At 41.7% G+C, this 19,137-nt stretch overlaps 1 protein-coding gene across 1 annotated transcript in view; it reads right to left on the reverse strand.

Annotated features, from left to right (window-relative positions):
* qtrt2 (queuine tRNA-ribosyltransferase accessory subunit 2) overlaps positions 1–19,137 on the reverse strand; it is a 35,854-nt gene that overhangs the window by 15,238 nt on the left and 1,479 nt on the right. Inside the window, exons 2-5 of the mRNA XM_078559924.1 lie at positions 5,677–6,012; positions 3,738–3,793; positions 2,380–2,456; positions 1,511–1,720 (exon numbers count right to left, since the gene is read on the reverse strand). Coding sequence (XP_078416050.1) covers positions 1,511–1,720; positions 2,380–2,456; positions 3,738–3,793; positions 5,677–5,876 — 543 coding nt within the window. The 5' untranslated portion in view covers positions 5,877–6,012. The remainder of the gene's footprint in view (positions 1–1,510; positions 1,721–2,379; positions 2,457–3,737; positions 3,794–5,676; positions 6,013–19,137) is intronic.

The raw sequence follows: 19,137 nt of genomic DNA on the forward strand, positions 1-19,137 counted from the left end.
TCATGGTGCAGTATGAAATATTTTTCTAAACAAATGGGTCAAGACAGACTTTTGGAGCAAAAAAGGAGCTTTCATTTACCACATCTGGCCCATGAGTGCCTAATACTTATAATGAGTGTTCAAACACAACGTGGTCCAGAACTAACACACTGATGGATTTCAAACCCAAAAATAGAAACTTAAAGAAATTACCGTAACACAATAAACCTGCATCACCAGCTCTATAAACCCTACCCTAATGTCACAAAGTGGCTTTTAATTAGTATCCTGAATTATTCCTGCCCTTACAAAAAAGTTATCCTGTGTTCAAATATCAGTAAAGGTATAATACCCTTTTCAATAGGTCTCTCATTTTTTTGTCATACACCCAGAAAAGCTTCATAAATATATAATCGACTGTTGCTTTTTACAACATATGTGCCTAGAGACATCATGTGGCACATGTTCACCATCTCGCATACTTCAACCATGAACTGATATTCTCAAAAACCAGAAGACCAGCAAGCAACATTTCTGATTATAGCAACTCCTCCATCACAACTAAAAGGTAAACAAATTAAATGTTTAACAAAATTATTTCAACCAGAACAGGCATATTGGTTGAAAAACGAAATATTAGGGAACACATCCTGCCTGCTGCATACGCACCTGCTGCCATTTTAAGAGCAGCAGGTTGTGTGGCTTGTGAATGCTCTAGTTTGAAGACATGGGACAGTTCATTAACATGTTTAAATCAGGCTCCCACAGTAAAATTCGGAGCATGATTGACATTTATCAGTAGCTGGCTGACTTTCCCAGGACACAGGAGCAGGAGTACTTCCTTTGGCCCCGCAAGGAAGCAACTGACATCCCTTCTGCCAATTGTAGCTTCTTTTCACTGCTGGAATTGGTGACCAGCACCCCCTCTCCACCACCAAGTCCTGATCTCGAGTCTTCTGCCGTGTTCTGATCTCAACCTCATAGCCATGCCCAATTGCTATTGCTCTCCAGGGACAGTCCCTAAGGGTCACTGGCTGTGGCTCTCTGGTGCCAGGATTCCTGCCGACAAGGCTGGCCAGGAAACAAAGGAAGAAAATGTTGACAAGGCCCTACTTTCACTATCACCAGGACTTCTGCATCATTGGGCTTTCATGTTTTTAGACGGACTTTCCTCCCCACCTAAGTCTGTGTATTAGAAGGATAACACATAAGACATTATTGAATGTTTAGAGGAGGCCTGAATTACTCAAGTCATGGTCACGTGGAGCCCCCTTTCCTCATTTCCTATATACATATTTGTTGTCAGGAACACCTTATGCGGATTCTCTCTATTTAAAAACACTCATTTTGAAAAGGTACACAAGAAATTATCAAAGCTGTGTTTTCAAATCTACACTGTGAAGAAAATTTCCTATTTGCTATTTGTAAGTCTTATAAAAACACTTTTGATCTTGTTATACATAAAGCAGAGAAGAGATCTCCATTAGAGATGTGATGCATTAAGGATGATGATCTTGTAATGTCTTCTTACCTCTGAATTCTGATGCACCTTGAGGCAATCATCCAAGAAGCCCAGAGTACGATCCACTGATTTCTTTACCCTCTTCCTTGAAGCTCCTGGAGGCAGAGGCTCTCCATCTGCCATGCTTTGGTACCAATCAGCTTTGAAGGCTTGTTGCATTGCCATGAACTTTGACAAATGTATTTCAATTCGTCCACCTCCACCCCATACCGATACAGTCTTTTCAGTTGGAATGATAGAAACAGTGGAGGCATTAGCTCATAAGCCACCAAAAAAAAAAGGATTTGTACAGGATTTTACTCTACTAACAAGGATGTTTAAAAAATTAACAAATTAATCCAGGGTGCCACTGGTTACTTTTTAAAACTACAATTTAAAATGATATTGTGCAGACTTCAACTTCTTTACATTTCTCATTACAGTAACATCAGATTTCCAATTTAATGGTGACTACTTTCTTCCCAGCACCAGCTCCCCACCCCGCCTCAGTTTTCTACTTTCTTCTTGATGAAACGATTCATGCTTGGGTACTGCTCCATAAATATGAGAAATCCTTCACCCAGATGTGTTGACACCAATCTTACAAGCTACAGTCCCTACACAACCACTCAATATCAAAGCAAATATCAAGCTAGGAACCATCCTATGCAGTAAATTTATGGTGGAACTCCAATTGTTCTGACTCTTAAATAACTGACAAAAGAATGTTGTCTTTGAACATTCCACGATTTAGGTAGCAACACCCTGATCTCAAGTCAAATCTATAGTAATAATGAGAAGCACTGCTGACAGCTTAGAAAAGAAGTGAATTAAAAGCAAAGCAAGAAAAACAGTCAAGTTTCCCTTAAATTCTGTTGCCACATTCATGACTAACTTACTTTGTTTGTGTTGTATCCTGATGGACATGGACTAGCAGGGTCATGCAAAGAACAGTACAGAACCGACTCTGGCATACCTGTCACAAAACAGAATGAAATAAATAACTTCTTTCAAATTGATCAAATGAGTGAAGTCTGAAACCACCAGTAACCAAAATACACTATCACATGAGTGCACTGGGATCTGTAGAGTGGCATTAGTGATGTCCAAGCTCTATCCAAAACAAAAGTTTTACGTCATAACAGCATAAATATTAAAATTAAAATGGGTGAAACTTAGAGGAATTAAGAGAATACAATTGATATGGTATATACATATTTATTGGGACTTAAAACAATCAATACTGTGCCAGATGGATTTGCAGAAAAAGCACATTTGAAGAAGAGGGTCCAGTGTTTCAAGAGTTCATTTCTCTCTATTTCCGATTTCCAGCATTGGTGCTTACATTCTTACCAGTGTTCACTTTCAATTTGTTGTAATTTTTTTTTATATATATATATAATGAAAGGGGATTCATTAGTAACTAACTAGTACTATTTACTACAAGGTTTACCTGCATCAAAACAGAATTTGTTACCACTGAATACAATGATACACTTGTCACAAGACTAGATGTGTACAAATAATACGTGGACGATCTGGAACATATTCTAATGTGAAACTGGGAACAATGGGCTGAATTCTCCTGTCGGCGAGTGGGGGCAGGGCCCGCTCACCAACACGTAAAATGACGTGCGGTGACGTCGGGCGGGCGTCTTGACATCACCGCGCATCATTTAGGTTGTCAGTTCAGCAAAGGCCTATTAAGGCCATTTAAAAACTAATTAACTCAATTAAATGAGCTGCCCACCCAACCTTAAGGTTGGCGGCAGGCGAAGAGCCCAGGCGGCCTTCGCTTTTTTCATGAAAACTCATCCACAGGCGGGATGAGGTTTCATGAAGTGTTTTAAAATCTGATGAAAATTTTTAAATGAATTCTTTGACATGTCCCAGCTCATGTGACAGTGTCACATGAGGGGACATGTTTAAAAGATTTTTTCTCCTTTATTTAAATTTACACAACAAACTAAACTCCCTGAGGCACGGAGGTGCCTCAGGGATATTTCTGCGGTCTTCCGCGCACATGCGCAAAAGAGCGCAAAAAATGACTCAGGGGCTCCCCCCCCCACCTGCACAGAGCGTGCTCAGCACTTCCAGGCGAGCATCACAATGGGCGGGCCTTAACTGGCCTGCCCATGTAAAACTGCAGCGCAGCCCCAATTGGGGGTGCCGATTGGGTTTGCGCCCGCCCCCGCACAACCCACCCGACAGGGGGAAAATTTTTCCCAATATGTTGCCCACAAAATAGAATGAATACCTATGAACTTTCCAATGCCTTCTTTATACGACTCCAGAACTTCATGGTGCTCAGCGCTGAGGGCGAAAAAATAAACAAATACTATTTGTGCACAGAATAATACCAGAGATAAACAACAATAAGATATTTGGTAAGCAAATATTCAGTGGTAAAGCCACAATCTTGTTAATGCAAACTTGGTAAAATCACAGTTTATAAACACTGCAAAATAGCTGTCAGGGCCAATGTATGGCCTGTGACTGATCAAGCCGTGTTTTATGGCAGAAATTCAATAAAAGAACAAGAACTGAGTGGTGTAACAGGTCAAAATACATCTCTGCGACCTGGGTATGAATCCAACCAGTTGAAGACCTCCTCTGTCTACTGGTTTCAAGGATCTTGCATACAAACTGCATCAACATTCTCAATACAGTTTCAACTCTCAATTTCAATCACAGTGTGTGAGAGACTAACTCACTAAATCAGTGGACGAGACAGTAAATATAATTTATTCATTAACTCACGAAAGCACCTAGCTCATATGCATTCATGTTACTACAGATTATAGCAACTATAGGGCTAATCGAAGCATATCATCTATTTTATTCTACAATAATTTATTTCATAAGCATTATATTGATCCATGCATCCAGGAGCTGAGGCCGTACAGCCATGGGCTTCTCCAAGAAAGTGTTGCTCCAAAAGAAGTCTTCTTCCTACCTACAGCAGGTCATTTACAAAGTAGTTCATTCCAAGAACTAATATAATGTAGCCCAATCATGCAAGTTACGATGTATTGTACTTCATGCTGTCCACACTGGACATATTAGAAAAACACTTCTTTAATATAATTGCAAGTTGTCACTGCACTTCTTGCCCTCGTACAATGCCTTCAAAAACTATGTAGTCAGACAAATCACAAAATCCCAGTTTCAATTCTGTTCTCTGCACCGAGTTAGCTGATCAGGCAATATGGCAGTAACACTCCTAGTAAAGGAGGGAAAAATTAGGCAGGCTCCAATTACTAGCACCGCCCAACTGAAGGTGTGAAAGTCAGGCAAGGTCAGGATTGAGCTCCACTGTAATGGCTTCCACTGCTGAATAGCCTGCAAACAACCAATGTCTACGTTCTCACTTGGGTGAGTTACTGGAAGATCGTGACCTATAAGCCAGTAACAATTCAAACGTTACTGGCAGAGAAGGGGAGCAAAACTGGCAGACAAAGAAAGGGTAATAAATAATCAGCATTGTGCTATTTTTATTTTAAAAATTATTCCTGCAGTTTTAATGCCGCATTGATGTCAACATAAAGTGGTCTTGGGTGCACATCGACGTGGAATTGGCAGAATAACTCAATTAGGTCCCAATCCTATGCACAAGTGGTACAAGACCTCCCTCTCACACCGGCTTAGGTTCACGTCAGGTTAAAAGATCAGCAAGCAGCATTGATTTAGACTTATCACTAGATTTGAAGAATTGTTTCCACACAGAAAGGTAATAGAACACGGAATGCTTTAATACAAGTGGCTATTGAGGTGCAGTCTATACTCTTTAGAAAGGAACTGATTAAGTGTTTGAAAAGTAGGAACATAAACAATAAAGAGAAAAGGACAGAACCTGCCACCTTACTTTCAATGTTTTCAAAGTTAGTGAAGAATGCAGGTGTTCCCACCCAATGTTACAATGAAGCATGGCACAGGACTACTGGTACTTATTTATTGCCACACAGCAATTAGAAAATTGATATCACACTACATACATAGAGCTCCACAACTCACACTATAACTGAAGGCAAAGAAACTTCTTTTGATGGACACACTTGAATTAATCCAACCCAGGTCAAGGTGGGTCTTTGAATACTTTCTATTCAACAGAAGGAATACTGCTACATTTTACCAAGTACTTATATTTGCATTATAATCCAAGGGCAAAAGAAAAAATGTTTTATACTTGCACATACAGTGTAGATAATGTCAGGTGCACAGGTTCAGGAACTCCTTCTATAAGGCCGAGTGTGTCGTGAGTCAGATGTGGAGCTGTGCCTGTACGGGTATAAAGCAGACAACCAGGAATATCGAGGCTTTTACTGCCATTCCGTCCTACTTCAATCAGTTTACCATGGCGACATCCATTTATAACACGGGAGAGGATTAACTTCATCTTTCTGGCTGAAACACCTTGTATGTGTGCAGTTCAGATTGGTAGATCTTTTACTACATGCAGGCAGACTGTTAAATGTGTTGGCTAATAGATGGCTTGTATAGCCCATGAGAAATACGCAATTGTGTTGCAGTTTCTGTGAAAAGATAAAGGGTAACAAGGAGTATTTTACCATACGCTATTATACAGAGTAAATTCATACTTGCTATTATCAAATGAAAATTATCACCCTATTTTCAACAATTATCAAGTGATGGGTGGTGATTTTTGTGCCTCTATGAGTAAACGATGTTAGCACCAGGGAACAGGGCAATTTTCTGTGTCGCCATCCAAGAACCCTCAAATTACGTGCACCCTGGCCAAGAGAAGGATAAGCTGCCTGCTCTGTCCTGATAAAGTTTTATTCCCATTTCACCAGAACAAACTTACCTTCTTGCACCAGCAAGAAGGTTTGCATTTCCCACCCAAATCATCACGATGCTCATGGGGTGTTCCAAACTGCAGGCAATTCCCCGCTGTCAACTTTTGTGTTTCTCCTCTGAATTTTATGAGCTTTGTCCATCGTTTGGTCAGAAAGTGAATTTAATTTAAAACTATTCTGACCATATTGAGATGAAAGTTTATCCTACAATTTGACAACAATCATCAGGTCAACCCCATCACTGCCGAGCAACAAAGATATATCCCAGTGAGGAAGAAGGATTCTAGGCAGGGGATAAACCAACCATGGCTAACCAAGGAAGTTAAGGATAGTATCAAATTAAAAGAAAAGACATACAATGTGGCAAAGATTGGTGGTAAGCCAGAGGATTGGGAAAGTTTTAAAAACCAAAAGGTGGCCAAAAATACAATAAAGAGGGAGAAGATCAACTTTGAGGGTAAACTAGCAAGTAATATAAAAATGGACAGTAAGAGCTTCTTTAAGTATATAAAAAGGAAGAGAGAGGCCAAAGTGAACATAAGCCCCTTACAGAATGAGGCTGGGGAACTAATAATAATGGGGAAACTAGGAAATGGCAGAGGAGTTGAACAAGTTCTCAGTTTCACGGTAGAAGACACTAGCATTCCAAAAATACTAAATAATCAAGGGACAAAAGGGCAGGAGGAGAAAATAAATACAATAACTATTACTAGAGGAAACGTACCAGGGAAACTAATGGGGCTAAAGGCCGATAAGTCCCCTGGACCTGATGGGTTGCTTCCCAGGATATTAGAGAAAGAAACTAGAGATAATGGATGCACTGGTAATCTTCCGAGAATCCTTACATTCTGGATAAATCCCAGAGGACTGGAAAACTGCCTATGTAACACCCTTATTCAAAAGGGGAGACAAAAAACAGGTAACTATAGGCCAGTTAGCTTAACATCCTTCAGTGGGAAAATGTTAAGAGTCTATTATTGTCATGAAGGGATTAATCTTCATGCTATTGGAATATAATGCTATTGGAAATTATTTTTTTAAAATGGAGTTTAGTGGTGTCTGTGTCTATGTGTGTCTTAATTGGATTAAAGCCTATTTGTCTGGGTGTTTTGATGTATAGAAAGAAGTAGGTTTGAAATGGTAATTAGCTAAACATGGGGAAGTTTAGAAACACAGGTGTCAAAGGGGCAATTTGCATTTTTAAATAAAGCATTCAAAAGAATGGGTGAAATCTTGCACCTAGCTAAAAGATGCCAAGCAATGTGTTTTTTTTACTAATAAAATTGGTGGAATCAAAGGGTGTTATTGTTGGAAGAGGTAAAATTAAAAACCTAGTAACCCAATGGGAAATTTACATTCAAAGGAAAAGCTAGGTATAAACAGGAAGGAGTTTGTGTGTGTAAGGCAGAGGCATTTAAGATTGAACCAGCCTGTACACCTGCAACTATGTCTGCAAGGAACCTCATTTTGAATTCATATGGACAAATGTGCTTTATGTGCTTTAAATTTATGAGTTTTACTGTTGCTTTAATGGGGGTATAACTCAAAGTCAGATTAATTTGGGGATTTTTGTAGTTATTACAGTAGTAATTTTGTAGACATATGTGTGTGCTTACAATTTTTCTTATATTAATAAACATTTAATTTAGTTTTATAAAAAACCTCTTGAGACTCAGTGGTCTTATTACTACTGAATTCAAAGCCTGCATCTCGAAACATACAAATTGCAAAAATGGATAATGACAGTTGTTTTAAGTTTCTCTCTGGGATTTGAACAACTCAGCCCTTACCATCGGCAGTGTCATAATAATTATAAAGGATATAATAACAGAGCATTTAGAAATCCATAATATAACCAAGCAGAGTCAGCATGGCTTCATGAAGGGGGAATCATGCCTGACAAATTTATTAGAATTCTTTGAGGAGGTAACAAGCAGGATAGATAAAGGGGAACCAGATGATGTAATATATTTGGATTTCCAAAAGGCACTCAATAAGGTACTGCGCATAAGGCTACTTAATAAGATAAGAGCCTATGGTGTTGGGTGTAGTTTGTTAGCATGGATGGAGGATTGGCTAACTAGTAGAAGACAGAGAGTTGAGATAAGGGGGGGCATTTTCAGGATGGCAACCTGTAACTAGTGGAGTGCCACATGATCAGTGCTGCGGCCACAATTATTTGCAATATATATTAATGACTTGGATGAGGGAAGTGAGTGTACTATTGCCAAGTTTGCGGATGACACAAAAATAGGTGGGAAGGCAAGTGGTGAGGATGACACAAAGAGTCTACAGAGGGATAAAGACAGGTTAAGTGAGTGGGCAAAAACTTGGCAGATGGAATATAATGTGGGAAAATGTGAGGTTATGGACTTTGGCAGGAAGAATAGAGGAGCTGAATATTATTTAAATGGAGAAAGACTGCAGAAAGCTGCAGAACAGAGGGGTTTGGGGATCCTCATGCATGAATCACAAAAAGTTAGCATACAAGTTCAGCAGGTAATAGGGAAGGCAAATGGAACGTTGGCTTTTATTTCAAGGGGAATGGAGTGTTAAAATAGGGAAATCTTGCTAAAACCATACAATGCACCACACCTAGAATTCTGTGAATAGTTTTGGTCCCCTTACCCAAGGAAAGATGTACTGGCATTGGAGGTAGTCCACAGAAGGTTCACTAGGTTGATTCCAGGTATGGAGGGATTTTTTTATGAGGAGAGCTTGAGTTGGGCCTTTACTCATTGGAGTTTGGAAGAATGAGTGGCGACCTTACTGAAACATATAAGATTCTTAGGGGGCTTGACAGGGTGGATGCTGAGGTTGTTTCGCCTTGTGGGAGAGTCTAGAACCAGAGGGAATAGTCTTACACTAAGGGGTCACCCATTTAAGACAGAGATGAGGAGGAATTTCTTCTCTGAGAGGGTAGTGAATCTCTTCTTTGGAATTCTTTACTGCAGAGGGCTGTAGAAGCTGGGTCGTTAAGTATGTTCAAGGCTGAGACAGGCAGATTTTTAACCTGTATGGAAATCAAGGGTTATGTGGAAAAGGCAGGAAAGTGGAGTTGAGGGATATCAGATCAGCCATGATCTCATTGAATGGCGGAGCAGACTCGATGGGCCGAATGGCCTACTTCTTTTCCTACATCTCATGGGCTCATGGAGCCCCCAAAGAGCATCATCTTTAATTATTAATAATCCATTCCTTTCTTTCATTTTTCTTTATTTATACATCCATCCTTCATAAATATTTGAGTTTTAGCTTTGTTCTGCTTCACTTTTTCTTTGCCTTTTTTGACTCTAAATTTATCCACCTATTTCATTTATTTCTCCTTCTGTTTACTTTGTCACCATTGTTTCTATGCTCAGTCTGTTTTTGATGTACAGTCCCCAATGCCAATCACTAATCCCAAGATAAGCTCGCCAACATTCATAGCACTCCATTAGAACCAAACAGCTACATCAAAATTCTATTAGTGATGAAGCTACCAAAATCAATTTCCAATTATTAGACATAGAGAAACTCAGTAAGGACCAGGACAGCTCAGCAACCTTTAAAAGGCTTTTAAGATTAATGAACCATGATAAAGGGCCATGGCTGGATGTGTAGGACACTACAAAGGTTGACGAGAGGATGAGGTAGCTCTGGAGGTAGTAATTTGGAGACACCATGTTTGGGTTTTAAGGCCTGACAGTTGAAGGAGGAACAAAATACTAAGGTCTAAGAAAGAATGAGGAATCATCTCCTACAGAATACTTCCTCCAACAACTTTCAGATTAGTAAAATCCAATGTGTTGTCACCTAGTCACTATGAACACATATGCACATTAGGAGCAGGAGTAGACCATAAGACATAGGAGCAGAAATTAGGCCATTCAGCCCATCGAGTCTGCTCCGCCATTAAATCATGGCTGATAAGTTTCTCAACCCCATTCTCCCGCCTTCTCCCCGTAACCTTTGATCCCCTTACCAATCAAGAACCTATCTATCTCGGTCTTAAATACACTCAATGACCTGGCCTCCACAGCCTTCTGTGGCAATGAATTCCATAGATTCACCACTATCTGGCTAAAGAAGTTTCTCCTCATCTCTGTTCTAAAAGGTCTTCCCTTTACTCTAAAGCCGTGCCCTCGGGTCCTAGTCTCTCCTACTAATGGAAACATCTTCCCCACGTCCACTCTATCCAGACCTTTCAGTATTCTGTAAGTTTCAATCAGATCCCCCCCTCATTCTTCTAAACTCCATCGAGTATCGACCCAGAGACTTCAAATGTTCCTCATATGTTAAGCCTTTCATTCCTGGGATCATTCTCGTGAACCTCTTCTGGACCCTCTCCAGGGCCAGCACATCCTTCCTGAGATACGGAGCCCAAAATTGCTCACAATATTCTAAATGTGGTCTGACCAGAGCCTTATAAAGCCATGCAGCCCCTTGCACCTGCTCCACCATTTGATAAGATCATGGCTTATCTAATTGTGGCCCAAGCCTTCCTGTCTGTCCCCTATACCCTTTCATTCCCTTGTCAATCAAGAATCTATCTAACTCAGCCTTAAAAATATTCAATGACCCTGCCTCCACTGCTTTCTGGGGAAGAGAATTCCACAGACTAATGACTCCAGAGAAAAATTTTCACCTCATCTCCATCTTAGACAGTAGATCCCTTATTTTAAAACTGTGTCCCCTAGTCCTAGTCTCTTCCACAAAGGGAAACATCCTTTCAATATTGACCCTGAAAAGTCCCCTCAGGATCTTAAAAGCAAAATACTGCGGATGCTGGAAATCTGAAATAATAACAGAAAATGCTGAAAAAACTCAGCAGGCCTGACAGCATCTATGGAGAGAGAAACAGAGTTAATGTTTCGAGTCCTTATGACCCTTCTTCAGAGCTCTGAAGAAGGGTCATACGGGCTCGAAACGTTAACTCTGTTTCTCTCTCCACAGATGCTGTCAGACTTGCTGAGTTTTTCCAGCATTTTCTGTTTTTATCCCCTCAGGATCTTATATGTTTCAATAAGATCACCTCCCAATTTTGTAAATTCCAATGGTTACAGGCCCAAACTGCCCTGCCTTTCACCATAAGATAACGCCTCCATCCCAGGAATCAGCTTTCCACTGCAATTATATCCTTTCTTAAATAAGGAGACCAAAACTGTACACAGTACTCTAGATGTGGTCCCACCAACACCCTGTACAACTTTAGCAAAACTTATCTACTTTTATATTCCATGCCCCTTGCAATAAATGCCAACATTCCATTTGCCCTCCTAATCACTTGCTATACCTGCATACTAACTTTTTGTGATTCATGTACTAGGACACCCAGATCCCTCTGTACCAGAGTTCTGCAATCCCTCTCCATTTAAATTATATACTGCTTTTCTATTCTTCCTTCCGAGTGGACAAGTTCGCATTTTCCCACATTATATTTCATCTACAAAATTGTTTGCCACTCACTTAACCCATGTCCCTTTGCAGACTCCTTGCGACCTCTTCACAACTCACTCTCTTCACTCTCCTATCTATCTTTGTGTCATCAGCAAAGTTGGCAATCATACGTTTGGTCCCTTCATCCAAATCATTGATATAGATTGTAAATAGCTGAGACCCCAGCACTGATCCCCGTGGCACTCCATTCATTACATCTTGCCAACCCAAAAACGACCCATTTATCCTTACTCTCTGTTTCCTGTGAGCATCCTCTATCTATGCTGATATGTTAGCCCCTACTCCATAAGCTCTTATGTATTTTGTGTAGTAATCTTTGATGTGGCACCTTGTTAAATGATTTCTGGAAATTCAAGTCCACCACACTATTTTCTGATTTATTTCTAATTCACCTTTACTCTTGTAAACTTGGTGGTGTCTCGGCCTAATATCCTTTATCTTAGTTTATTAGTTTTAAAAAACCTTGCAAAAGTTTCACACTGAGAAAATCTGTCTGTCTGTGTTTTACTATTTCTGCAGTGCTTTGAGTGCATGGAAATTGATTTTTGGGAGCTTCATCACTTGTCAAGTAATTAAATTCTGGTGTCAAATTTAAAATCTGTCTTTGATGGAGTGATGTTAATGTTTACCTCAGGGCTGGCAATACACAAAAATCAATAGTTTGTATTTACATAACAGCTCTAACTAGTAAAATGCCTCAATGTGCTTCATAGGAGCACAAGCAAACAAAATTTGACACTGAGACACACAAGGAGATATTAGGACAGATGGCCAAAAGTTTGGTCAAAGAGGCAGGTTTTAAGGATCCTATTAAAGGAGGAAAGATAGAGAGGTTTAGGGAGAGCTCAGGCCCTAGTCCACCAATGGCAGAGCAATTAAAATCAGGGATGCTCAGGAGGCCAGAATTGGGGGTGTACAGATATTTCAGAGAGATGTGAGACTGGAGGAGATTAGAGATAGGGTGGGGTGAGGCCATGGAGGGATTTTTAAACAAGGATAAAAATTTAAAATAGAGGCACTGCTGAATCGGGAACCAATGTAGGACAGCGAGTACAAGGGTGATGGGTGAACAGAATATGGTGGACATTAGGACACAAATAGGAGAGATTTGGATTACCTCAAGTTTATGGAAGGTAGAATATTGGAGGCCAGCCTGAAAAGATTGGAATAGTCAAGTCCAGAGGCTAACAAAGGCGAAATGAGCGTTTTAGCAGGTGACCTGATGCAGGGTTGGAGTCAGACAATGTTACAGAGGTGGAAGTCTTGGTGAAGAAGATATGTGGCAGCAGCTCATCTCAGGTCAAATACAGCACACAAAGGTTATGAATGGTCTGGCTCAGCCTCAGACAGTTGCCAGGGAGAGGGATGGAGTCGGTGGCTAGAGAACAAAGTTTGTGACAGGGACTAAAGACAATGGTTCAGTCTTCTTTATTTGGAAGAAATTTTTGCTCATCCAGTATTTGACGTCAGAGAAGCAGTGAAATAGTGGAGGGGTCGAGAGAGGTGGTGCTGAGGTAGAGGGTGTCATCAGCATATAAGTTGAACCTGATGTTATGTTTTCAGATGATGTCGCCAAGGGGCATAATGATGAAAATGAGAAGAAATCATGTGAGACTGGTCTTCAATACAATACAGCGGAGATCTGGGGAGAACAAGCATGTATATTGCCATCTGCAGAGCCAAGAGTGAAGAGGGGACTGTAATTGTAAAAATATTGATAAAGAACTGTAACAAGAGTTGTAACAGAGGAAGGAGTAGAAGGTGGAATGGATGTTGAATGTGAGAGATAAGAGGGAAATCGCCCATCGTAAGAAAAGGTTTTCTTACAAACTATCCAAAGTATTGATGCAGATAATAAAAAGACACTCCCATGATGCAGGATTAGCATTCAAGCTTTGGAAAGAACTGTTGTTTCATAGAGGGTTAGAAGTTGCTTAGAGGAAAACAAGGATTTGACATGATAGAGGCAAACTGAGGTTCTTGGAGGTAGTTTTATCAATGTTAGTGTAGGAGTTCCACTTGAGAGAAGATAGTGATACCAAGAATATAGATAGATGAAGAAAAATGCTGATAGCATGACTGAATTCTTGTTTACTTATGACTTCCAACTTCTTTTTGGTTTTATATTATTCACCTGAAGTACATATATTCAAAAATCAGCTGCAAGTTTTATAGAGCTGACCACAAGCGTGCAGTGGAGGAATCAGCCTCCAACTCATTCTTGTACAAGATATTTTCAATTGTAAAACACTTGCAAGCTATTTGATGACCATAAGAATTTTCAGACAATGAATACTTGTGTGAATTTACAAGTATAGTTGCCATTGGCTGCATAAACCTGTGAAGACACAAATTTTCTTTTGGTTTGCATAAAGAGACACCACAAGAATTTTTGGTGGATTGCAAAAAACATTGAGCATAACAGTTCAATGTATGGCACCCGCATCATCCGTCAGAAGTCAATGATAATTTTTTTTTCATTAAAAAAAATTGTTTGGAAGCAAATCTGCAGAACTAACCTTGTTTCATGTTCTTTAATCAAATATCAGGAGTTTACAGTACAAAGCAAGAGTCTATTGGGCCCCCCTTGTCTTGTGTTGGTTCTTTAGGAACACAGGAACAGGTGTAGGCCATTTAGCCCGTTGAGCCTGCTCCAACATTAGTATGATCATGGCTGATCATCCACTTCAAGGCCTTATTCCTACACTATCCATATGTCCTTTTATGTCAATGGAATTTAGAAATCTGTCATCTCTACTGCAATGTACTAATCCCACAGTTCCATATCTTGCACTATTTCAAATATTTATTCACTTTTCCCTTAAAAGATCTAGTAACCTATCTCAACTATTCCCAGTAGCAACGCATTCAATGCTACAATAAGTAAACCCAACACCTATCAAATTAACCAGACATTATTAAAATAAAACAGTTGTCTGTGTAATAATATTGAAATCAAATGCAGTAGCCGCTTTCTACTAACACATAAATTTGGCCATTAACTGTTGCTTTCTGCAAATAACAGTTCCATATCAAACCTTTTGGCAGAAATCTGCCCTCTGGACAAAAATAATAGTGTGTGGCTCTCAATTCAATCCGAATGTCCTAGCCTTTGGTTGACAGCACAGCAAATAATTTATATACAATGAGAATTCCTGCTGACAACCCCAAACAATATGCTCATTATGCGGAGGCACTGGCTCAGTGGTACTGTTGCTGGACTAGTAAACCAGAGACCGAGGGTAATGCTCTGGGGACCTAGGATCAAATCCCACCATAGCAGATCATGAAATCTGGATTCAATAAAAATCTAGAATTAAAACCATTGTCAATTGTCGGTTCACCAATGTCCTTTAGGGAAGGAAATCTGCCATACCTACCAGGTCTGGCCTATATGTGACACCAGGCCACACAGCAATGTGATTGACTCTTAATTGCCCACTGAAACGGCCTTGCAAGCCACTCAGTTCTATCGATCGGCTAAAAAGGCCTACGGCCAAAATTGGGAAAGTTGTCTCACAGACTAGTCAACCAACAAAGTCATACTCACGGAATCACACCTTTCAGGTCATGTCCCAGACACACCATCACCATCACTGGGTATGTCCTATCCCACCGGCAGGACAGGCCCAACAGTGGTGGCAGCAGTGTGGTATATAGTCAGGAGGCAGTTGGTCAGAGAGTCCTCAACATCGACTCTGGCCCCCATGGAGTCTCATGGCATCAGGTAAGCATAGGCAAGGAAGCCTCCTGCTGTTTACCACATACTGTCCCCCTCAACTGATCAATCATGACTCCTCCATGTTGAACACCACTTGGGGGAAGTACTGAGGGTGGCAAGGGTGCAGAATGTACTTTGGGTGAAGGACTTCAATGTCCATCACCAACAGTGGCTCAGTAGCACCACTACTGACCAAGCTGGCCAAGTCCTAAAGGACATAGCTGCTAGACTGGGTCTGTGGCAGACGGTGAGGGAACCAACAAGAGCGAAAAAACATCACCCTCACCAACCTGCCTGCTGCAAATGCATCTGTCCTTGACAGTATCGGCAGGAGTGACCACCTCACAGTCCTTGTGGAGACAAAGTCCCATCTCCACATCGAGGATACCCTCCATCATGTTGTGTGGCACTACCACTGTTCTAAATGGGATAGATTTTCAACAGATCTAGCAACCATCAACAGCAGCAGAATTGTACTCAACCACAATTTGTATCTTCATGGCCCAGCATGTCCCCACTCTACCATTACCACCAAGCCAGGGGATCAACCTTGGTTCAAAGAAGAGTGCAGGAGGGCAAGCCAAGAGCAGCACGAGGCATTTACCAAAATCGAAGTGTCAGTCTGGTAAAGCTACAAGACAGGGCTACTTACATGTCAATCAACATAGTAGCAAGTGATAGACAGATTTCAGCGATTCTGCAACCAACGGATTAGGTCTAAGTTCTGCAGTACTGCCACATCCAGTCGCGAATAGTGGTGAACCATTAAACAACTCACTGGAGGAGGAGGCTCCACAAACATCCCCTTCCTCAATGATGGAGGAGCCCAGCGCACCAGTGCAAAAGATAAGGCTTAAGCGTTCGTAACAATCTTCAGCCAGAAGTGCTGAGTGGATGATCCATGGCGGCATCCTCTGGAGATTCCCAGCATCACAGATGCCAGTCTTCAGCCAATTTGATTCACTCCACCTTCACCATTGGCAGCAGTGCGTACCATTGCTCCTTAGGCAGCACCTTCCAAACCCATGACCACTACCATCCAGAAGGTCAAGGGAAGAAGATATATGGGAACACCACCAGCTGGAAGTTCCACTCCAAGCCACTCACAATCCTGACTTTGAAATATATCACCTTCCTTCACTGGTTCCTGGGAGTTCCTGGAACTCCCTTCCTAACAGCACTGTGGGTGTACCTACACCACAAGGACTGGAGTGGTTCAAGGAGGCAGCTCATCACCACCTTCTCAAGGGCAATTAGAGATGAGCAATAAATGCTGGCCTAGCCAACGATGCCCACATCCCATAAATGAATTTTTTTTTAAATCAAAAAATGGCTGAAGGCTTTGGATACTGCAAAGGCTATAGGCCCTGACAATGTTCAGGCAATGGTACTGAAGACTTGTGCTCCAAAACTTGCGTGCCCCTAGCCAAGTTGTTCCAGTACAGCTTCAAAACTGGCATCTACCCAGCTATGTGGAAAATTGCCCAGGTATGTCCCGTACACAAAAAGCAGGACAAATCCAACCCAGCCAATTACCGCCCCATCAGGTTACTCTCCAGCATTAGCAAAGTGATGGAAGGAGTCACCAACAGTGCTATCAAGCAGCACTTGCTTAGCAATAACCTGCTCAATGATGCTCAACTTGGGTCCTGCCAGGGTCACTCAGTTCCTGACCTTGTTACAGCCTTGGCTCAAACACAGACAAAAGAGCTGAACTCCCAAGGTGAAGTGAGAGTGACTGTCCTTGACTTCAAGGCAGCATTTGACCGAGTGTGGCATCAAGGTATCCAAGTAGAACTGGAGTCAATGGGAGTCAGGGGGAAAACTCTCCGCTGGTTGGAATCGTACCTATCACAAAGGAAGATGATTGTGGTCATTGGAGATGAATCATCTCAGCTCCAGGTTATCACTACAGGAGTTCCTCAGGGTCGTGTCCTAGCCACAACCATCTTCAGCTGCTTCATCAATGACCTTCCTTCCATCGTAAGGTTAGTAGTGAGGATGTTCACTGATGATTGCACAATGTTCATCACCATTCACGATTCCTCAGATACTGAAGGATTTAGACTTGAATGTAGAATGTAGGAGGGTTGGTCAGTAAGTTCGCAGATAACATGAAAATTGGTGGGGTGGTATAATGGTGAGGAGGATAGCCTTAGATTACAGGAGGATATAGACAGGCTGGTCAGGTGGGCTGATCAGAGGCATGTGGAATTTAATCTGGATAAGTGTGAGGCAATGCACTTGGGCAGGACAAACAAGGTACGGGAATACATGATGAATGGTAGGACCCTGGGAAGTGCCGAGGATCAGAGGGACCTTGGTCTGCATGTCCACTGATCCATTAAGGTAGCGGGACAAGTAGATAAGGTGGTTAAGAAGGCATATGGGATACTTGCCTTTATTAGCCGAGGCATAGAATATAAGAGCAGACAGGTTATGCTGGAACTGTATAAAATGCTGGTTAGGCCATAGCTAGAGTACTGCGTGCAGTTATGGAATCCGCATTATCGGAAGGATGTGATTGCACTAGAGAGACCACAGAGGAGATTTATCAGGGTGTTACCTGGGCTGGAGCGTTTTAGTTATGAGGAGAGATTGGATAGACTGGGATTATTTTCCCTGGAGAAGAGGAGATTGAGCGGGGACATGATTGAGGTGTATAAAATTATGAGGGGCATAGATAGGTAGACAGGAAGGTACTCTTCCCCTTGGTGTAGGGATCAATAATTAGGGGGCATAGATTTAAGGTAAATGGCAGGGGGTTTAAGAGGGGATGCAAGGAAGAATTTTTTCACCCAGAGAATGGTGGGAATCTGGAACTCACTGCCCTAAAGGGTGGTAGAGAAACCCTCATAACATTTAAGAAGTATTTGGCTGTGCACTTGCGATACAAGGCTATGGGCCTATTGCAGGAATATGGGATTAGAATAGTTAGGTACTTGTTTGACTGGTGCAGACTCGATGGGCCGAAGGCCTTTTTCTGTCCACGTCCAAATGTAGCAAGGCCTGGACAATATCCAGGCATAGGCTGACAAGTTGCAAGTAACTTTCACACCACACAAGTGGCAGGCAATGACCATCTCCAATAAGAGAGAATCTAACCACCGCCCTTTGATATTCAATGGCATTAATAACACTGAAGGCCCCACTATCAACATCCTGAGGGGGGTTACCAATGGCCAGAAACTGAACTGGACTAGCCATGTAAATACTGTGGCTACAAGCGTGAGTAGGTGGCTAGGAATCCTGTAGCGAGTAACTCACCTCCTGATTCCCCAAAGCCTGTCCACCATCTACAAGGCACAAGTCAGGAGTGTGATGGAATACTCCCCACTTCCCTGGATGAGTGCAGCTCTCACAGCACTCAAGGAGCTTGACACCATCCAAGACAAAGCAGCCCGCTTGATTGACACCCCATCTACAAACATTCACTCTCTCCACCACCGACACACAGTGGCAGCAGTGTGTACCATCTACAAGATGCACTGTAGGAACTCACCAAGCCTCCTTGGGAAGCATCTTCCAAACCCATCTAGAAGGACAAAGACAGCAGATATATGGAACACCACAACTTGGAAGTTCCCCTCCAAGTCACTCGCCATCCTGACTTAGAAATATATCACCGTACCTTCATTGTTGCTGGGTTAAACGCCTGGAACTCCCTCCCTAACAGCACT

Source organism: Cetorhinus maximus, chromosome 16, assembly GCF_964194155.1.
Source record: "Cetorhinus maximus chromosome 16, sCetMax3.hap1.1, whole genome shotgun sequence".
NCBI classification, from domain to species: domain Eukaryota; kingdom Metazoa; phylum Chordata; class Chondrichthyes; order Lamniformes; family Cetorhinidae; genus Cetorhinus; species Cetorhinus maximus.